Genomic DNA, 22,235 nt, shown 5'->3' with positions numbered 1-22,235 from the left:
GCTCCGAGCCCGGGCAGGCAACAGAGAGACTGTTCCCCGCATTGGATCTGTAGCTTCACTGATACCAAGCCTCCTTAGAAAGTCAACGTGCATTTCAGTGTAAGAGTGAATCTTAAAGAAAACAGGTACAGGACAGGTGTCTCGCTGTTTTAGGCTGCTGTCACAGAATGTCATGGACTCGGTGGTTCATAAACAACAGAAACCTATTTCTCACAGTTTTGGAAGCAGGCACGTCCAAGGTCAAGGCCTCTGCAGATTTGGCATCTGAATGGGGCTTGCATTCTGGTTCATGGGTGGTTTGTTCTCATCATGTTCCGTTGAGGCGGAAGGGGCACCCTGCCTCCCTGGGCCTGTTCTCTGAGGACTCTGGTCCCATCCAGGAGGGCTCCACCCTCAAGCCATAATCACTTCCTCCTCGAGACCCCACTGCTTCAAGTTGTCCCTTGAGGGTTGGGATTTCAACACATGAATTTGGAGGCACACAGACAGACCATGGTACAATACACAGTAACAGCTGACGTACTTTAAGACAAGAAGGGGCCGGCGCAGTGGCATAGTAAGTAAAGCCGCCTCCCGAAGTGCCAGCATCCCATATGGGCTCCGGTTCAAGTCCCAGCTGCTCCACTTCCAATCCAGCTCTCTGCTATGGTCTGGGAAAGCAGTGGAAGATGGCCCAAGATGGCACCCACTTGGGAGACCCGAAAGAGGCTCCTAGTTCTTGGCTTCAGATCAGCTCAACTCTGGCCATTGCAGCCATCTGGGAAGTGAACCAGCGGATGGAGGACTTCTCTCTACCTTTGCCTCTCCTCTCTCTGTGTAACTCTGACTTTCAAATAAATCTTTAAAAAAAAAAAAAAAAGGCCAGTGCCGCGGCTCAATAGGCTAATCCTCTGCCTACAGCGCCAGCACCCCAGGTTCTAGTCCAGGTCGGGGCGCTGGATTCTGTCCCGGTTGCCCCTCTTCCAGTCCAGCTCTCTGCTGTGGCTAGGGAGTGCAGTGGAGGATGGCCCAAGTGCTTGGGCCCTGCACCCCATGGGAGACCAGGATAAGTACCTGGCTTCTGGCTTCAGATCAGCGCGGTGTGCAGGCCGCAGTGGCCATTGTGGGGTGAACCAACAGAAAAGGAAGACCTTTCTCTCTGTCTCTCTCTCTCTCTCACTGTCCACTCTGCCTATCAAAAAAAAAAAAAAAAAAAAAAAAAAAGACAAGGTGTTTTCTCCAAAGTTGAATTCCCACTCCAAGATCATTGATTAGTCTTTACTCATATATGACCGTTTCGGGTTCTTGCCTGTATCATTGATTTCCAGATTATTCATTCATCAATTAATTTAAAATCTATTTTATAAAAGATTTATTTATTTTATCTGCTGATTCACTCCCCAAATGACCACAACGGCTGGATCTGGGTTGATCTGAGGCCAGGAGCCAGGGGCTACTTCCAGGTCTGCCACATGAGTGCAGGGGCCCAAGCACTCGGGCCACCTTCCACAGCTCTCCCAGACCACAGCAGAGAGCTGGACAGGAACTAGAGCAGCCGGGACTCATTATGTGATTCCAGCACTGCAGGGGGCGGCCTTTCCCGCTTTGCCACAGCGCCAGCCCCTAAAATCTACTGAGCTGAATGCTTGGCCACCATCCTTGAAGGTCTCACAGCCTGGCCTGTGGACCTCAGCATCTCCCTCCTCCTACAACCTTCCTGTGGGTTGTGGCCAGGATTAGTAATAATGGACAGAAAGCCCCTCCCACCCCACACCTCGCAGATGCTCAGTAAATGGAGGCTTTTGATGTAAAAGGAGAGAGAATCGAGACACAACACTGGAGCCAGGATGCCCTGGGTTCAAAGTCGGTCTGCAGTGGAGGAGCCAGGCTTGTCCCCCGCCTCTCTGCCTCTCCTCTCTCATCAGCACTGTGGAGCTGGTGGCATGTGCTTCATGGGGCTGCTGGTGGGATGAAGTAAGATCGTGCATATAAAGCACATCCTTATTGTTCAATAAATGGCCATTGTAGTCTGCATTAGTTGTATACAGTGGTTTTTTTTTTAAAAAAAAAAAAAAAGATTTATTTATTTGAAAGGCAGAGAGAGAGGTCTTCCATCCACTGGCTCACTCCCCAGATGGCCACAGTGTCCAAAGCTGGGCCTATCTGAATCCAGGAGCCAAGAGTTTCTTCCAGGTCTCCCATGACAGTGCAGGGGCCCAAGGACTTGGGCCATCTTCTGCTGCTTTCCTAGGCCATAACAGAGAGCTGGATCAGAAGTGGAGCAGCCGGGACTTGAACTGGTACCCATGTGGGATGTTGGCACTGCAGGTGGTGGCTTTACTCACTAAGCCATAGCACCAGCACCCAGTTTTTTTTTTAATGTTTCTGCAAGTTTATGTGTGAAATCTGAGGTTTCTCAGATTTGTCCAACAGATTCTGGACACTCAGTGTTCAGGAAGCAAGGTGGTAGTTGGGGAGACAGAAAGCTGAGTAGCAATGCCAGGCGGTACATCTTAATTTCATTTATGAATTATTCCCTGCGAATGTGGACAAGGGCAATTGGCCTGCATCCTGCAGGCTCACTGAGCTGATTTGTTAGCATGAATAGTTGAATAGTGGCCTTGCAGATTCCTTGGGGTTTTCTGTGTGTAAGTCAATGTCACCTCTGAGTAGAGATGCGTTTGATTTCCCTTTCTTGTCTAATTGCTCTCGCTGGAATCTCTAACATGAGGTTGAATGGAAAGGACAAGACTGCAAATCCTCGTCTCCCTCCTGAGCTTGGGGAGAAAGCATCCAGGCTTCCCCTACAGTTTTATATCCGTTGTGGGCTTTTTAAAATTAATTAATTAATTAATTTCCCCCAAAAGAAGCCTTTTATTTAAGGAATACAGACTTCCTGCATTTCACCAGTACAACTCTAGGAATATAGTGATTCTTCCCACCATCCCCACCCTCCTACCCACTCTCCCACCCCTCCTCCTCCCCCTCTCCCATTCCCAGTCCCATTCTCCACTAAGATCCATTTTCAATTAACTTTATATACAGAAGGCCAACTCTATACTAAGTAAAGAGTTCAGCAATTTGCACAGTAAAAACAAACAAACAAACTGTTCCTCAACAGTTGAGACAAGGGCTGTTCAAAGTCATTGCATCTTGAAATTAATTTCACTTTTTTTTTTAGAAACTTAATTAACTTTAACAAAGCACCCAAGAATGATGCATCTTTTAGGAGGACTTTGACATTATTATAATACAACTCTGTGGACAGAGGTCCTGCATGGGAAGTTAGTTCACAATGACTATTGGTGTTAATTTAGCAATCAGCACTCTTATATATGGCATCATTGATCACCAGAGCCTCTTGACATGAGCTGCCTAGGCTATGGAAGCCTTTTGACTCTACAAACTCTGTCAGTATTTAGACATAAGCAAAGTGGAAGTTCTCTCCTCCCTTCACAGAAAAGTACCTCCTTCTTTGACCACTGCTTTCCACTGGGGTCTCACCCACCTAGATCCTTCATATAGGACATTTTTTCCTCAGTGTCTTAGCTTTCCATGCCTGAAATGCTCTCATGGGGTTTTTAGCCAGACCAGAATGCTTAAGGGCTGATTCTGAGGTCAGAGTGCTATTTAAAGCAATTGTCATTCTATGAGTCTGCTGTGTGGACTGCTTTCCCATGTTGGAGCATTCACTCCTTTTTAATTCTGTCTATTATTATTACCAGACCCTTAATCCTATACATATGACCACTTTAATACTTAAGGTGGCATTTTTATTACCCAAGTTAAGGAGATTTGGGGGTCCCATGGCAAGTTTTTAAACTGTACCCTTAGAAGTAGGTCCATAGGAATATATGCAGAACTATACAGCTTTACAGTTACAAACTTCATATACTTCATAATTACAACTTTAGAAACGTGGTGATTCCTCCCACCATGCTCACCCTCCCACCCATACTCCCAGCCCCTCTTCCTCCTCCCTCTCTTATTCCTGTTGTGGATTTTTGTAGCTTCCCTTTGTTACATCAAGGAAAGGCCTTTTTTTTTTGTTTTAAAGACTTACTTATTTGTTTGGAAGAGTTACAGAGAGAGAGAGAGAGAGAGAGAGAGAGAGAGAGATCTTCCATCAGCTTGTTTGTTCCCCAAGTAGCCACAACAGCCAGGGCTGAGCCAGGCCAGAGCCAGGAACCAGGAACTTCATGTGGGTCTCCCATATGGATAACAGGGGCCCAAGCATTTGGGCCGTCTCTACTACCTTTACCAGATCATTAGCAGGGAGCTGGATCAGAAGTGGAGCATCCGGGACATGAACCAGCACCCACCTAGGATGCTGGTGTCATAGGTGGTGGCTTGACTCACTACACCACAGTGCTATCCCAGAGGAAATGCCTTTCTGTTTCCAGTTTATTGAGTGTTTATATCATGAAATAGCCCTGGGCTTCGTCAAACGCTTTTCCTGCATCAGCTGAGATGACGAGGGATTTTTGTTTTTTCATTCTATTGAGATTCAGATGGTACATGATAAATACTGAATTATGGAAGAGACAGAGATGTGGGGTTAAATGAGTGATGCCGGATGCAGGTCCTGAAATAAGGCTTCCTAGAAGCGAGTGGTCCTCCTCTGGGCTTTGAGGCGGGAGAAGAATGTGGCTATTCCAAGGAGCACGGAGAGGGAGTTGGAGGCACGTGGTAGAGTCCGTGCAGCATTCACACAGATGTATTCATGGTGCACAGAGTGGCTCACCTTCCTGGGCAGAGTTTGTGTGTGGGCTACCCCTGTTCTGATTCTCTTTGGCCTACATAGTGTCCATTGTAGACCCCAAGGCATCCAGCACTTTATCTAAACACCTTACCCTTCCACCATCATCACCACATTCTGATTCTGCTAGAAGGAAAAACCCAGTCAAGATCTGCTCAGCCCAGTAGCACCCATGGAATTGCTGAACCTTTGGGTCTCCCCAGGACTTCCTCCCTTTGGTCCTCTGGGCATGGAAGGCCAGGTGCACTGCAAGACTTTCTGGGTCTTATGCAACAGCATCACCCTGGACAGGGAACTCTGTGACGAGACAGAAGTGGAAAGGGGGTGTGTCCACCACTGGAGGCCCCAGGGTTGATATGGACACCTGCCGGGGCTTCAGGACACAGGAAAGTGAGGAGGGTGTGATTTTTGGGAACTCAAATCCAGAAAGTGAGACCAGGCAATGAATCCCTGTCTGAGAGACCCCACCACTGACCGGTGCTCCTGTGTGATTGTCTCCCGGTGCTGACCGAGAGAGAGCTGAGGGCGGGTCTTGCCAGGAGAGAGAAAATGACTTCTTAGGGAAGATCGGCATGCAGTTGTAGAGAATATCGCCTAGAAAGCCCTGCTTGGTTAAAACATCTTGCTCAGGCCTAGGTGACTAAAGTGTAAGCTTTACAGATGAACTTTAAGCAAATGCTTTTCTAACTGAGGAGTGGGGAGCAGGGTCTCCGTTTCTCCTCCCACCATATTGTGGATCTCTTCTAGGGGGATATTGACTTTGCTCATAGCACGCGTGTACCCCGTGTCTTTCCCTTTCCACTTGGCAGCGGATCTCAGAGTTGAGTCCAACTTAGGGCAGATACGTCCCCACACAACTGCAGAGTCACATTCCGAAGTCTTCGCCGTATGGGTGAGCTGTCATCTATCGCCCCGATCTGCCACCAGCGAACGTTAGGTTGCTCTCAAGTCTAGAGATACTGGCGTGTCCCGATGCAGATCAAAGTTCCTAAGTCATTACACACATTGGTAGGATCAACTCATAGACGAGCAGTTGCTGAGCCAAAGAGTAGCTTTAACTCAGCACACAGTGTCGGCCCCGGCTGGACAGGAAGTGCGGTGGGCCCTGGGAGCGAGCTAATGTGTGAGGGCAGAGTGATGCCCAGTGGTCACAGCCGGTGTCACACACTCACCCAGTAGCCACTGGTTGAGATCACCCATAACCAGTGGGCACTGGGGGAGAAGTCAAGGATTTGCAGTTCACCACACTGGCCCATTCTACCGTGCCCCAGCCTTGCTGTTGAAACGGGCTCTGGCCTTGCACTCACCTCCTCTTCTGCGTATCTAATCCAGTAGCTCTGAACCTGGAACAAACGTCGCAGTCTCCTAGAAAATTTGTTAAAGATTTCTGAGCTGCACGCTGAGAGGCTGTGCGCCAGGGGGTCTGGGGTGGAAGCTCTCTCCCTGCACAAAGCGTGAAAGCCGGTGGAGAGTGGAGAGGGCCAGGGCTGGAGAGGAAGGGAAGGGGCAGGAAACGCTGTGCTGCGAAGCTGGTCTCTAACCGCACCCTCCTCTCCCCAGGTTACAGCCACCCTGCCCTGGTGAAGGTCGTCCAGCAGCCCCAGAACGTGGTATGTCTCCGCGAGACGCAAAGCAGTGACCCAGTGTCACTGCACAGCCTTTGGCGTAATTCATTCCTTCATTCCACAAGTTGTTCTCAGAACGCACACCATGCACACTAGGCACCTGGAATACCTTGGTGAGAAACCACAGCACTCCCATTCCCACGGAGCCAGTGCGTTAACCACACACACAAATGGGGAATTGCTACTGTGTTAAGTGCTGCAGAGCCAGCCAGGCAGTCTTTTTTTTTTTTTTTTTTTAATTTTATTTATTTATTTGAGAGGTAGAGTTACAGACAGAGAGGGAGAGACACAGAGAGAGAGAGGTCTTCCATCCACTGGTTCACTCCCAAAATGGCCACGACAGTCAGAGCTGAGCCTATCCGAAGCCAGGAACCAGGAGCTTCTTCCGGGTCTCCCAGGCAGGTGCAGGGGCCCAAACACTTGGGCCATCTTCTACTGCTTTCCCAGGCCATCGGAGAGAGCTGGATGGGAAGAGGAGCAGCCGGGACATGAACCAGTATCCATATGGGATACCAGCACTGCAGGTGGAAGCTTAGCCTACTATGCCACAGCTCTGGCTCCCCAGGCAGGCAGTGTTGTGTGGGCATCATGTAAGGACAGTAATGGTTAACACTGAGGAAGAGCCCAGTACGCGCCAAACCTTGTGTTTGCATGTCACAGACACATGCTTACAAGTCTGTGAATCAGGCACTGCTGATTCCCCCATTTCACGGATGAAGAAAATGAGGCACAGAGAGAAGAAGTCTTTGCCCAAGGTCGCAGAAACAGCAGAGGGGCTGGGAGTTAAAGGCACAGGAGCTGAGCTATTTGGGGATGGGGAGCATCGAGAGGAGGGGGTGCTGTCAGGAGAGGCTGGAGGAATCGTCCCAGCAGGGCGAAGGCAGAGAGCGTGGGGAGGGAGCCACGCGAGAGCCACATGGCCCCGTCCGTAGGTGGAGGTGCCCTGCCTGGGAGGGGCCAGGGGCCCCCTTGCTCCCTGCTTGGTTGACAGGTTCAGACCAGAGTAGCAACAGGGGCTCGTGGCTTCTCCCTGCCACCGAGCCCTGAGCTCCTACACCTGGCTACTGTTGGCATTTGGAACCCGTCATTGTGTGTTGTGTCGGTTGTTCTGGGCATTGTAGGAGTTGAGGGATATCCCTGGCCTCTGCCCCTGGCTGCCAGCAGCATCCGTCCCTCAGTATGACAACTGGAAGGATCTGCCAACATTGCCAAGCGTTCCCTAGTGGGCACCGTCAGCCCAGAGGAGAACCCGCAGTGGAAGCTTCAGTCTCTGCCCCGAGAGTCACACAGAGGGCGGCACACGTGCAGAGCTGCGCAGTCCTGCGTGCCCTCAGCCTTTCTCCTCATCTCCCTTTGGGAGCCCCTTGGGAGTTCCTTCTCTATCACTGTCCCCACGCGAAATTCTACCAGCACCGTGCGTTTGCCTTCCCTTGCTGCTGTAACGCAGGACAACAAGCATGGCGTAAAACAGCCACACGCTGTCACTTGGTTTTGGTGGGCAGAGTCCAGCGGGCTCAGCTGGGGTCTCCCAAAGCTGAAATCCAGGGGTCGGCGGAGCCAGGCCCTTAGCCGGAGGGTTCCTGGGGGAGAATCCGCCCTGGGGCTCGTGGAGGTTGTTGGCAGATTCACCTCCTTCTCAGCTTCCACGTGGCCCCTGCGGCTTCACACCAGCAATGGAGGTCGAGTGCTTCTGTCTTCTCCCACTTCTGCTATTAAAGACACACGTGGTGCCAGAAAAACTCCAGGATACTCTCCCTGTGGTGCCCGATCAGGAACCTTGATTGTGCCTGCACAGTCTGTTTTGCTGTGTAGCACGTTCACTGTCCTGGGGAAGGTGTGGAGGTACGGCATCTCCTTAGGGGCTGTAGTTGTGCCTACAACAGGCAGACACGCTGAACCTGTGCCCACTGAAGTCTGTGCTTTCTATTAACAGTGAGATTTTTGCCCCAGCCCCGGTGAGAATCCGCGAACTGGAAAGGAGACTTGGGGCCTGCCCTCCCCCTGCTCCCCCAACCGAATTAGGGAGGCCCTCCCCTTAGTGCGGCAGATGGGTTTCCGCTGCTCCTTACTGCCTTGGAAATGGCTTGTTCGTTTGGGGTTACGTCTGCGTGATGCCCCCTTGCTGTAGAGTGTAGCCGCAGGCTATCTATTCTCATGGCTTTACGGCATTCTGCTGAGGGACTGTGCTGCGACCAACATTTTTCCATTCTGCTAGGGTTTCTAATTTTTCTTTTTTAATTTGAGAGCAGAAAGAGGTAGCACGAGAGCTCCCGTCTACTGGTTCACTCCACCAATGTCTGCAACAGCCGAGGGTGGGCGGTGGGCCAGGAGCTGGGAACTTGATCTGCGTCTCCACACTGGTGGCAGGGACCCGATCACTTGAGCCATCACTGCTGCTGGATTAGCGGGAAGGCGAAATCAGGAGCTGGAGCCAGGAGTCGAACCAGGCTCTCCAATATGGGATGCGTGTCCTCTCCATCCTGCTGTTGGTGGGTGTTCGGTCTCCAGTTTGAGGCTTTTAGGAGGACGGTTGCTGTGATGACTGAGTGTGTGCGTCTCTCTCTCTCTCTCTCTCTCTCTCTTTTTTTTTTTTTTATAAAGATTTTATTTATTTGAGAGGTAGAGTTACAGACAGTGACAGGGAGAGACAGGTCTTCCATCTGCTGGTTCACTCCCCAAATGGCCGCAATGGCCGGAGCTGCACCGACCCAAAGCCAGGAGCCAGGAGCTTCCTCTGGGTCTCCCACATGGGTGCAGGAGCCCGAGCCCTTGGGCCATCTTCCACTGCTATCCCAGGCCATAGCAGAGAGCTGGATGGGAAGAGGAGCTGCCGGGACTCAAACCAGCACCCATGTGGGATGCCAGTGCCACAGGTGGAGGACCAACCTATTGCGCTGCAGTGCTGGACCCCTGTCTCCTGATAGGTACTAAGCCGGGAGCAGAGCTGCTGCCTGTGGCATGTGTCCAGGTTCAGCTTCAACAGATCCCAGCCTGGCAGACTCTCTCCCAGGCTGGGTGTGCGACTCGCATTCCCAGGAACAGAGCCGGAATATTCCAGCTGCTCCACATCCGTACCACCCTCAGTGGCCTTGGTGTGTTTGCGTTTGACCAGAGAGTCATGCTCTTGTTGTTCACATGTGACAAGGAGCTTGGTTCCCTAAGAATTCTAAGAAAGGCTGGTGGGACCAAAAACCCAATGCTTCCGGGAACTGAGTCCCCGGCCCTGAATTGGCCTTCCCCCTTCAACCTGCGAGAGCCACGTTGTCCTACTGTAGACGGCTGTGCCCTGCCTGGGAGGGTCCCGGGGGTCCTTTCACCTCCTCTTGGTTGACAGGTTCAGGGGTGTCCCCGAGAAGGCGTGGGATGGGGCTTGCAGAGGCTGCACAGAGATGTTTACATTCAGAGCTCAGCTTTTGTTGGGAAACATTGCGCAGAGCCCAGATGCCTTGGCAGTTGGCACTGAGAACACGCATCAACACACATGTCACACACACTTGCAGTGTCAACTGCTCCCCCAGGCTGGAGTGCCCCCAGCAACACGTGACGTCAAGGCCCAGGGGTTCGGATAGAGTTGGGGACTGGAGTGCCAGGACCCTCCCTGGCCCTCCCACCCCTAACAAGCACAGCTCTGAACTCTCACCTCTCCCGCTTGAAGTTTTGCCAGCAGCCATGGCCTATCAGTCCACGCCACCTCCATTCTTCCGTCCTCCATGGTTCGGGCGTGGAGCCCTCCCAGATACCCAGTGCCGTCAGGACGCGTCCTGAACTCCCCACTCCAAAAGCAAAGCCCCTCAGTGCTCTGGCTCCTGCTCTCTTCTTCAGCCTCTTCTCTTGACGTGCGTCCATCCACCAGTCATTGACTGGGCACCTGCTGTGTGCCAGACAGGGACGTCACGGTCTCTCACAGTGTGCTGGTGAGTTGTTTTGCAGAGGGCCTTGGTTTGGGGCTTAGTAAAAGGGGCACCTGCCACAGTCCTAGAGCAGGGGGCAGCTGACTGCCTCGTGTTAAAGATGACATTTGCAGCAGGTGCGCTGCGGGACTGTCGCCTGACAGTTCCTGGCTGGAGATGCCCTCGGATGGGCCATCACAGTCCTGATGAGAGGAGCTGACCAACCCCATTTTGTACCCGAACCCACCCTCCTGAAAGTCCAACGTGATGATCTCCTGTGACTGCAAAACTGATACAGTGGCCCCTGGATCTAATAGCCAAGTTCTGGTTTCAAGTTCATAGGTCCCCAGTGTCATCTCATGCCATGCTCGTATGCTGTGCAATACTGTTAGGCACTGCAGTGCCCAGTCACATTGCAGTGAGCGCCGAGTGCAGGCTGGCATCCCCGTACCTGGGACGGACTTGGCACCGGGGGCTGGCCGGGTAGGACACTCCACGCCCTCCAGGCCTTCCAGCTGCCTAACTCTGTGCTGTAAGGCTGAGTTCCCACGTCCTCGTATGCCACGTCATCCCCCGGGTCCTCAACGCACCTGGTGGAGGGTCCCCATCTGGGCAGCGAGGACCCTGAAACCTGGAGGGGGTTCAGTGGCTGAGTGCCAGGATTGCTCCCTGCTGCACGTTGAGGCTGCTGGGCCAATGGCCAGTCCAGACGCCTGTCCTCATCTGATTCTGCCACTCCATGTCCCAGATACCTTCTGTTCTTAACGTCACGCTTTGCCGAGCAAGAACACCACCCCCACAGCTTCCTGCTTGGGCCCAAATAGGCAGTCAAGCTGCCCGGCGGCCCAGCCTTCCTGCTCTGGGGGCCTCTCCGCTGCTGCTGGTGGTGACTGTTTGCATCCATGCTGACCTCGGCATGTGCCCCACTTCTTAGGAGCCCCACTGCCAGCACAGAGTCTCAGGAAATGGCCCCTTAAATGGCCTTCCAGGCAGGTCCCCGTTTCCGGGCTGTGCCAAGCAAGCTGGTATCCGGCATCACTGTTTGCAGGTGGAGGCAGCCTGGGGTCTCTGACAGGGATCGACAGCTTCAGCTTCCCGTCTGTGTGACTCGGAGCAAGGTGCCTGACCTCTCTGGTCCTCAGTCCCCCCAGCTCTGCCACGAGGAGGGCCCACAGGGCTGACTCTCCCCACTGCTCATCCTGGTGGTCACAAAGCAGAAGGAAGGCAGCGATGTGACCATGTCCCAAGGCCACCAGAACAATCTCAGAGGCCCGTGTGTCTTTGGGTCTCTCCCTGCGTGGTGATGTCCCTATTTGGGCTTGCATTGTGTTGATTATGCTAATTATTATCCAAGAGTCCTGAGGAGTCCCCAGACCCCAGTACCAATCCTCCCCCGGGCATCCTTATTTTAGGATAATTTGAGATGTGCGGACAAGTCGTGGAGACAGCAGCCACCACCTGTCCCCCCGGCTCCCCCCACCACGTCTCACCCCACCGCGGAACACACAGCGGAACAACTTACAGATCCACACTGGTCCATGACAAGCCGCACACTTGGTTCGGGATTGATCGCTTTTTCCACTAATGTCTTTCTCTGGTGTCGGTCCAGGTTCTCAGTCAGGTGGCATTTGACACAATCCCTTTGCAAAACCCAAGTCCACTTCTATACCCAGTGTTTCTCCAAGTGCAGACCCCTCCCACCCCGCACTCTCCCTGGTCCCTGCCAGGAGGGGCAGGCGCTGCTGGCACCCACTTGCTCATCTGTCACTTGCGCCTGTCCTTTCTCATCAGCATGAACGGCTCTTCCCCTCACCTTGACAATGGAGTGGGAGTGGGGGCGGGGCGGGGTGGGGGGGGCTGCTCTTAGGAGGAGCTGGAGCTCCTGGACCGGCCTCCCACCACCACCGCCCTGGCAGCCTTACCTCTGTTTCTTGCAATATTCTGAACTCACCAGTGTCCTGCCAGGAGTCTGCTGCGTCTCTCTCCTGCACTTCTGTTCTCCTGGCCTGGAAAGGCGGCGACTTATCTCACACATGCATACACACACGCACACGCACACACACACACAGCCCTAATCCAGTGCCTGGCACATAGTAGGTGCTCAAGACGCCTCAGTGCTCACTGTCACCCTCTCCCTGGGCCCACCCCCTCCTCCTATGGGGCAAGAGGGCCGGCTGCTCACTCCTGCCACTCCTAAAGTCCTTACCACTGGGAGCAAAGAAAGGCTGGCCATATTATTCCCGTTCTAAAGATAAAATAGTTGAGGCCATTGGCATTCCACAACTTCACGTTTGTTTTTTTTTGTTTGTTTGTTTGTTTTGACAGGCAGAGTGGACAGTGAGAGAGAGAGACAGAGAGAAAGGTCTTCCTTTGCCATTGATTCACCCTCCAATGGCCGCCACGGCCAGCGCACCGCACTGATCCGAAGCCAGGAGCCAGGTGCTTCTCCTGGTCTCCCATGGGGTGCAGGGCCCAAGTACTTGGGCCATCCTCCACTGCCCTCCCGGGCCACAGCAGAGAGCTGCACTGGAAGAGGGGCAACCGGGACAGAATCCGGCATCTGACTGGGACTAGAACCCGGTGTGCCGGTGCCGCAAGGCGGAGGATTAGCCTAGTGAGCCGCAGCGCCGGCAACTTCACGTTATAATAGTTTTAGCCCATAATCTAGCACTTGCACCCCATTTAGGGTCTGGAGTAAAAGAATGTGAACGAGTGAAATATAATGTGGAATTCTGATAACAGGACTCAGAGAATAAGGTAAAGAGAGTAGTTGAGAGTAGAAATTTTCCTGCTTGGCCAGCGCCACAGCTCACTAGGCTAATCCTCTGCCTGTGGCGCCGGCACCCCAGATTCTAGTCCCAGTCGAGGCACCGGCTTCTGTCCCAGTTGCTCCTTTTCCAGTCCAGCTCTCTGCTGTGGCCCGGGAAGGCAGTGGAGGATGGCCCAAGTACTTGGGCCCTGCACCCCATGGGAGACCAGGAGAAGCACCTGGCTCCTGGCTTCGGATCAGCGCAGCACGGCGGCTGCAACGCGCTGGCCGTAGCGGCCATTTGGGGGGTGAACCAACGGAAAAAGACCTTTCTCTCTCTGTCTCTCTCTCTCTCTCTCTAACTCTGCCTGTCAAAAAAAAAGAAATTTTCCTGCTTGTCATTTATAAAGATTATATATATGTGTATATGTGTGTGTATATATATGTATATGTGTGTGTGTATATTTATATATATATCTCCACTGTAATCCTGGCCTTTGCGTGTGGTGGTACCCCAACCTCTATGTCAGTGTTGTTTTAGAAGCCACATAGCATTACCTTCAGTTAAGTGCCCCAGCTTCCTTAACTGAATGTCGCGTTGCTCCTTTGTGTTGATCTAAGTAATGCTGCATGGACCGTTCAGCACATAGCCTGCATGCATTGCTCCTCGAGAGGAGACCTAGAAATGAGCCAGCCAGGTCAGAGTAGCAGAGGCGGTGACAGTGCGCCTCGCTGAACATCGCCAGGTGTCCTTGCAACCCTGCCTGAGTCCCACCCCATTGTCTGGGCAGCTGTGCCTGTTTACAGACAGCAGGAAGGGACTGACCTTCAGACACAGGTGGTTCTGTGTGAAAGTCTGCCTTTCCCTTTTAAAATTCAGAGGTGCAGGCCCCTGGTGTGCATTGCTGCTGCCAAGTCACAGGCGGAGGCTGACCCCCGCCCCTACACAAGCAAGCTCATCTCGGTTACCCCTGCCACCCCCACCCCGCCCCTGGGGATGAGCGCCCATTTACTACCCAGCTCTCACTCTTGAGTTCCTTGCAGTGGGAATTGTTTCTCTGGACCCACATCTGTCGCCTCCACCCCAGCCCCTGGCAAGCAGGAGCTGTTTTCTTTCTTTTCTTTTCTTTCTTTCTTTTTTTTTTTTTTTTTTTTTAAGATTTATGTATTTATAAGCCGGCGCCATGGCTCAACAGGTTAATCCTCCACCTAGCGGCGCCGGCACACCGGGTTCTAGTCCCGGTCGGGGAGCCGGATTCTGTCCTGGTTGCCCCTCTTCCAGGCCAGCTCTCTGCTGTGGCCCGGGAGTGCAGTGGAGGATGGCCCAAGTGCTTGGGCCCTGCACCCCATGGGAGACCAGGAGAAGCACCTGGCTCCTGCCATCAGATCAGCGCGGTGCGCCGGCTGCAGCACGCCAGCCGCGGTGGGCATTGGAGGGTGAACCAACAGCAAAGGAAAACCTTTCTTTTTTTTTTTTTTTTTTTTTTTTGACAGGCAGAGTGGACAGTGAGAGAGAGAGACAGAGAGAGAAAGGTCTTCCTTTGCTGTTGGTTCACCCTCCAATGGCCGCCGCTGCAGCCGGCGCACCGCGCTGATCCGATGGCAGGAGCCAGGAGCCAGGTGCTTTTCCTGGTCTCCCATGGGGTGCAGGGCCCAAGCACCTGGGCCATCCTCCACTGCACTCCCTGGCCATAGCAGAGAGCTGGCCTGGAAGAGGGGCTACCGGGACAGAATCCGGTGCCCCGACCGGGACTAGAACCCGGTGTGCCGGCGCCGCAAGGTGGAGGATTAGCCTATTGAGCCACGGCGCCGGCTCCTTTCTTTCTGTCTCTCTCTCACTGTCCACTCTGCCTGTCAAAAAAAAAAAAAAAAAAAAGACTTATGTATTTATTTATTTATTTGAAAGTCAGAGTTACACAGAGAGAGGAGAGGCAGAGAGAGAGAGATCTTCCATCCAATGGTTCACTCCCCAACTGGCTGCAATGGCTGGAGCTTCACTGATCCGAAGCCAGAAGCCAGGAGCTTCTTCCAGGTCTCCCACGTGGGTGCAGGGGTCCAAGGACTTGGGCCAGCTTCTACTGCTATCCCAGGCCATAGCAGAGAGCTGGATCGGAAGAGGAGCAGCCAGGACTAGAACTGGCACCCATGTGGAATGCCAGTGCTTCAGGCCAGGGCGTGAACCCACTGTGCCATGGCACCAGCCCCAGGAGCTGTTTTCTGTTGCTGTATTTTTGCCTTTTCCACGCCATCCCACAAACGGCATGCACGGTGTGTCACCCTTTGGTTCTGCCCCCTTTCACTCCGTGTCGTGGCTCTGAGATTCATCCGCGTGGTTGCCTGCACGCATAGGTTGTGCCTTGTTGGTGCTGAGTGGCCCCACTGTGTGCAGGGACCACAGCTTGGGTTTCCTTTCCTTTGTGGAGGGGCATTTGGGTTGTCTGCACTTCTTGGCAAGTGAGGCCAAAAGCCATAATAAACATTCACTTGTACGTCGTGTCACTTGAGGACGTGCGTGCCTGGGGGTATGTTGCTGGGGAATGGGGCAAGTGTGTGTTTCGCGTTATAAGAAATTGCCACGCTGCTCTCCAGTATGGCTGCACCGTTTTACCTTCTCCCAGCTGTGAATCAGAGTTCTGGTCGCTCTGTGTCCTTGGCAGTGCCCTTTATTGTCCATTTTCTTTGCTTGTTAGCCATTCTGATTTCTTTTTTCAGTAGATTCAAGGTAAGCATTTGATCTGGCAGCTAAGACTCTGGTTGAGGTCCCTGCTCCCCATATTGAGTACGGAGTCTAAGTCCTGACCCCATTCCCACTTCCAGCTTCCTGCTAATGAGACGCTGGGAAGCAGCGCGAGATGGCTCAGTTAGGTCCCTGCCACCCAGAGGTTCTGAGCTCCTGGCTGTGGTCTGGCTCGGCTCTGGCTGTTGTGGGCATTTGGATGGGAGTGCTGTCTGTGTCAAATAAATGTAACTAAGTAATACACTACCTTTAAAATTATAGGTTCACAGGACGTTGCAAAAAATAGTACAGAGAGGCCCCGTGTGCCTGTCCCTCAGTGTCCCCCCAGCACGAGCACCTGATGTGACTGGAGTGGGAGCTCACAACCAGGGAACCAAGCCCAGAGCAGTCCCAGGGTCAAGGGAAGTCTGTCCTTCCCGACGGTGGCACAGCCCCCCCCCCACCCCCCCGTAGCACACCCAGGAGCTGCCTGGACACAGCACCCGTGCCCAGCAGGGCCGGGGGCCGGGTCAGGCCCCGAGTGAGGAGTCCCCGTTTGTCTCCCGGCCTCTGCAGAGCACGTTCATCAACAGGCCGGCCCTGGGGATCCTGCCCCCCGAGAACTTCGTGGACAAGCTCCGCGAGTCCTTGCTCTCGGTGAGTTCCGCAGAAACTTCCAGCCTTGACCTTGGGGGTGGCACCTGTGGGGACTGAGAGCTGCAGCCGCGGGGGTTAGCATGCGGCTTGTTTAACTGTGTCTTGCTCCGGGCTTCTTCTTTCACCAAGAGCGTTTCCTGTCTTCCTTTGGAAGGAAAGGAGGGGATTCTTTGTGTGCAGGACATGGGGGGCCCCGGGGGAGTTCGTATCTGCCCCTGATAGTTCTGCGTGGGATATTTAGTCCGCCCAGCTGTTCGATTTGAGTTATCGCGTGGATTACAGTCCTTGGGGACTTTACGTTCTACCTGGAAGTGTGGGTGTCTCGGGGGTGGCAGTTATATCAGGAGGGGTGGGAGGGGCTTCTCCCCCCGTTGTGGCTCTCTGACATCTCTTGTTTCTCCCCTCTGCCTCTCTCCCTGCACACCACCCCCAGCCCCCAGAGCTCAGGGCACAGCCCCTCTGCAAAGAGCTCCGAGGAGGCAAAGTGGGAAACCCCAAGGGGCCTGGCTCACAGCTGTTCCTCTCACTGCAGGTGGCTCCCAAAGGCATGTCTCAGCTCATCACCATGGCCTGCGGCTCCTGCTCCAACGAGAACGCCTTCAAGACCGTTTTCATGTGGTACCGGGTGAGGTCTGGGGTCTGTGCGTGTGCACACACACACACACGTGTGCACACATGCGCGCATTCGCCCAGTCACACATCAGCCCTGGTCCCGCTGTTCGTCCCAACTGGCTGGAGGATTAGACTCCACTGACCAGGGTTGAAATCCAGGGCGGGCCACTGCCTCCACGGATGGAGCTCCCCAAACATCCCAGCAGGCATGGTGCAAAGGCCAAGGCTTTGGCATCCAGCCTCCCTGCGATTGGCGCTGCACCATTCTCTTACACATCCCGCTCAGTGGGTCTTCCTGGTTGGAACATGAATGCCTCCTAGGACGTCTTCTAGGTCTCGCATTGCGAGCACGATTAGCAGTCCCGTGCTGCCACATGGCATGCATGCATGAGATCAACTCTCGGGCTACCGCACTCTGGTTGTCTTGATTTTGGGGTGGGGGTGGGGAGTTGAGGCTTGGTCTCGCCAGGCTCGCACTGAGATTTTGTTCTGTTCTGATTTGTCAGAGCAAGGAGAGAGGGCAAAGAGGATTCTCAAAGGAGGAGCTGGAAACCTGCATGATTAACCAGGTGAGTGCAGTGGGGCCTCCTGCTGTTCATGTAGTCTCTACAGTAATCCAAAATGCAAGTGCCATTGTACATATCAAAATGTTCTTGGAAATGGGATTAAAGAAAAGTTTATTTTGGTGCAAAATTTTCTGAAATCCATGCATGCAAAGGGCCTTCCAGAATTTCATGGAAAATGCAAAATGTGGAAAAATGTAGGCATTGATTTCAAAATATTTGACACCAAACTGAGCTTGTCTTTTCATTTCATTTTCCCAGGCGCTTTTTGAAGTGCCCTCATGTGCACAGGGAGTTCACCCCCCTGATGGTCATGGTAGCAATCACCAGGAACAGGGAAGGTGAAGTCAGTGCAGAGGTTGCACACGCAACCCAGCAGTTCACAGAGACTCCAGGGAGACCCTGTTGGGGTGGAGGTGGCTGGAGAGCTGTTACAGAGGAGATCAAACAGCAGGTCAGCTTGCAAGCCCACATCCACTTCTCCTCGAGCCGGCCTCTCCTGTGATTTGTGGATGGGATCCCATTAAGATTTACAGATTTATTTATTTGGAAAGTCAGAGTTACACAGAGAGAGGGAGAGACAGAGAGAGCTCTTCCAACTGGTGGGTCACTCCCCAGACAGCCACAATGGCCAGGGCTGGGCCAGGCTGAAGCCAGGAACCAGGAGCTTCATCCAAGTCTCCCATGTGGGTGGTGTCGCTCCCCCTCTTCACGGAGGAACGACACAGGACCCTGCGCTGTTCTTTTGTCTGCTCGGCCCTTCCCGGGTTGGCTACCGACCCTTCCACCTCCGTGGAAGGGCGGTTCCCCCTGCCACTTTCCCCACTTCCGCAGGGGAGCGGCACACCGCCGGCCGGCTCTCTCGGGGGCTGCTCAGATGTTATCCGGATGTTCCCCTTAGGTGTTCCTCCTTTATAGTCCTCTTCCACCAATCCCAACTCTGCTACCCACACGCCGAGTACGCTGCTCTCCTCCAATCAGGAGCAGGATCAGCTCCTGCAGGTTATTGGTCGAACTGGAGGCACCTGTGTAGAAGTTGTTTACTCCTCTCCCAGCGCCATATTGTGGGAGAGCAGATGCATAGAATAAGTCTTAATTCCAGTAACTTAGTCTAGTCCGAGTTGCTCCCCACAGGTGGCAGGCGCCCAAACACTTGAACCATCTCCAGCTGCTTTTCTCAGGCCATTAGCAGGGAGCTGGATCGGAAGGGGAGCAGCTCCCATATGGGATGCTCGCGCTGCAGGCAGCACCCCTGTTAAGACTTAGAAGTGTCCACTGCTTTATTTTAAAAAAAGAATCAAGAGCCACTGAGCGTAATTACCTAGTGTTTACCCTCACAGTATTCTGAGCAAAGACAGTTACACAGGGTTTCTCTTGGCTGGGATTTACCAGCTATAATTCAGTGGAAAGAGTGGAAGCGCCAGTGTTTGGACACTGTGCTCTCAACCAAGGAAATAAAAACAGGAAAGTCCTAGGAGGAAGCCTGCCAACATGTTCACAAAGGCTTGTCTCTGGTTGGTGAGAGTTTTTTTCTTGTGCTTTTTTTTTTTTTTTTTTTTTTTTTTTTTTTTTTTTTTGACAGGCAGAGTGGACAGTGAGAGAGAGAGACAGAGAGAAAGGTCTTCCTTTGCCATTGGTTCACCCTCCAATGGCTGCCGCGGCCGGCGCACCACGCTGATCTGATGGCAGGAGCCAGGTGCTTCTCCTGGTCTCCCATGGGGTGCAGGGCCCAAGCACTTGGGCCATCCTCCACTGCACTCCCGGGCCACAGCAGAGAGCTGGCCTGGAAGAGGGGCAACCAGGACAGAATCCGGCGCCCTGACCGGGACTAGAACCCGGTGTGCCGGCGCCACAAGGCGGAGGATTAGCCTATTGAGCCGTGGTGCTGGCCTTGTTGTGCTTTCTTAACATGTACTTTTCCTATTCCTGCCTCTTGGTAGCAAGAGCATCCACACCTTTCTTTCTTATAAACCTACATGAATTGCTTGCATGCATTTTTTTCCTCTGTCCATTTTTGTAATGGGACCTTACCCTACCTCTTTGTCTAACTTTGCTTTCATCCTAAATCCACGGACATCCGATTCCATCCACTGTTTTCTCTCCCGTCCCTCCTGAGGGAGTGTGTCTGAATGTGCATAATGATGCATTATGAGTGTGTTAGTTATAATCAAGAGACAAAGGGAAACATGACCAGAGGGTGTTCTGGAATTTGTAGGAGGAGGGCTTGGAGCTTTTCCCAGGGTCTTGGGGAGCCGGAGAAAATGCTGCACCAGCCTCCTGGAACCTTGGCCGCGGGGTTAGCTCCGAGGCACCGCAGGCAGTTCTGCCTGAGTGAGCTGGAGGCGTGTTTGGGTTCCCCTGCTGGGTAGAGGGTCAGGAAAACAACACAAGGGTGGGGTGGGCGTTTGGCGCAGCGGTTGAGATGCTACTTGGTTCGCCCACTGCTCACAAGGGAGTGCTTGGATCTGATACTCCATTCTGACTCCAGCTGCCTGCTAATGCGCACCCTGGGAGACAGCAGATGATAGCTCAGAATAGTTGGGTCCCTGCCACCCACATGGGAGACCCAGACTGAATTCCTTGACCTCAGCCTGGCCCAGTCCTGGCTATGGTGGGCATTTGGACAGTGAACCAGTAGATCGGAGAAGTCTCTTTCTCTCTCTCCACGCCACCAAATAGAAGGAAAACTCATAGAAAACAACACAAAGAGCTGCTCATTTGCCTGAAGCCGGGAAGTAGCTGGGAGTTCTTGCCTTGGGGTCCATGCCATTCCCACATCCAGGGAGTGACCATGGGAGAGGGAAAGGGAGGAGTCCTGTCCTCCCCCCTTTCTGACCCTTCTTGTGAGGGTCCGTTGTCTGAGGTCACCTGAGACAGCACCCCTGGCCCACCTGAGAGCCAGGGCCTCCCAAGCCGTCTGCAGCCAGGAGGGCCAGAGCCTGCAGAATGAGGTTGCAAATTCAGGTGCTCCCAGTGGCCCAGCCAGTGATGTGGAGAAGCCCGGCCTTGGGCTTGGCCACCCACTGCTGCCGCTGGAGAAAAACGGGCCCGAATGGAGCCAATCTCAGGAGAAGCCAGAAAGTCTGACACAGCTGGAGCAACCCTTGTCTGAAAACCTGGACTCTCAGACCTTGGAGTGCCCGTGAGATAGATTTCAGATATTGGATTTAGATTACGCATGCTCACCTGGCAAAGTCTATGCGGATAATTCAAAGTCTGAAAAATTCCGAGATGTGAAGCCCTTCCGTTCCCGAGTATCTTGGATAAGGAATACTCAAGTATTTATGTGAAATCTCCGGATTTTTTAAATGTTTTTTAAGGGCCGGCACTGTAGCTCGCTAATCCTCCGCCTACAGAGCCGGAATCCCATATGGGCACCGGGTTCTAGTCCCGGTTGCTCTTCTTCCAATCCAGCTCTCTGCTGTGGCCTGGGAAGGCAGCGGAGGATGACCCAGGTACTTGGGCGCCTGCACCCGCATGGGAGACCAGGAAAAAGCACCTGACTCCTGGCTTCGGATCAGCATAGCTCCGGCCGTGGCGGCCATTTTGGGGGTGAACCAACGGAAGGAAGACCTTTCTCTCTGTCTCTCCCTCTCACTGTCTGTAACTCTACCTCTCAAATAAATAATAAATAATCTTTAAAAAAATAAATGTTTTTTAAGCATTTGGGCAAAACATGCATACAGACCTCAGGAGTCCAGTTTGTAACCTCAGTATTGGCCTCGGTCCTTACAATGGTGACTGATGACCCCTGTTCTTGGTTCTAGGCCCCCGGGTGCCCGGACTACAGCATCCTCTCCTTCATGGGCGCGTTCCACGGGAGGACCATGGGTAAGGATGGACCTGTGTGCTCCCAAGGTGGCGCGTAGAGTAACAATGACAGCAGAAACATTCGCGACAGCTGCCTTCGATCTGTTGCTGATGGTTTACACAGTCTGGCTCCTTGATTCTTGATTCCACTCAGTTCCCCTGCACAGTGGGGGTCGCTATCCCTACTCTGCAGGGGCGGAAATCAAGGGTCAGCAAGGGAAGACTTCGCTGTGCTCTTTGATGACAGAAGCAGGGTTTGGAACCCTTGTTCATCAGTCTTCGGAGCCTGAGATTAGTCTGTGATACGTCGCAAAGCAAATTAGGGTTCACAGGGTCGGCACACAAATTAGGGTTCACAGGGTCGGCCTCAGCTTGACGGTGTTTCAGGAACTGGGGTTCTGCAGGCGGCAGTGTCCCTGAGCCCTTGAAGTCTTGAGTTGAAATGCCCATCGTCTGAAGACCGTTCACCCCAGGCCCCAAGCCAAGCACCTGCTTCTCTGTCTTGCTGGCCTCAGGTTGCTTAGCGACCACGCACTCCAAAGCGATTCACAAGATCGACATCCCTTCTTTCGACTGGCCCATTGCACCGTTCCCACGGCTGAAATACCCGCTGGAGGAGTTTGTGAAAGAGAACCAACAAGAAGAGGCACGCTGTCTGGAAGAGGTAACCCCGGGGTCTTGCAGGTCCTCCCTGCAGCTCCATCTCATTGTCCCTCACCAACCCGAGACTTAGCCCCAGAGAAGAGTGTATGTGGGACCTGTGTAGTGCTCCCTGGGAGGGATGGAGCGGCTGGGGGACCACATGTGCTGCGTGCTCCACGTTGGGAAAGCTAGGAAGACAGCTTTCTGTCATTGTTCTAGCACCCAGCCTCCAT

At 53.3% G+C, this 22,235-nt stretch overlaps 1 protein-coding gene across 6 annotated transcripts in view; it reads left to right on the top strand.

Annotated features, from left to right (window-relative positions):
• ABAT (4-aminobutyrate aminotransferase) overlaps positions 1-22,235 on the top strand; it is a 100,258-nt gene that overhangs the window by 64,441 nt on the left and 13,582 nt on the right. For all 6 annotated transcript variants that reach the window (XM_051847393.3, XM_089321234.1, XM_089321235.1 and 3 more), the window contains 6 exons: positions 6,299-6,348; positions 16,295-16,375; positions 16,908-17,000; positions 17,494-17,556; positions 21,318-21,381; positions 21,876-22,024. In XM_051847393.3, coding sequence (XP_051703353.1) covers positions 6,299-6,348; positions 16,295-16,375; positions 16,908-17,000; positions 17,494-17,556; positions 21,318-21,381; positions 21,876-22,024 — 500 coding nt within the window. The remainder of the gene's footprint in view (positions 1-6,298; positions 6,349-16,294; positions 16,376-16,907; positions 17,001-17,493; positions 17,557-21,317; positions 21,382-21,875; positions 22,025-22,235) is intronic.

Source organism: Oryctolagus cuniculus, chromosome 19 (assembly GCF_051225735.1).
Source record: "Oryctolagus cuniculus isolate XC-2025 breed Fujian yellow rabbit chromosome 19, ASM5122573v1, whole genome shotgun sequence".
In the NCBI taxonomy this organism is placed as follows: Eukaryota; Metazoa; Chordata; class Mammalia; order Lagomorpha; family Leporidae; genus Oryctolagus; species Oryctolagus cuniculus.
This window is presented reverse-complemented; position numbering and strand designations above follow the sequence as displayed.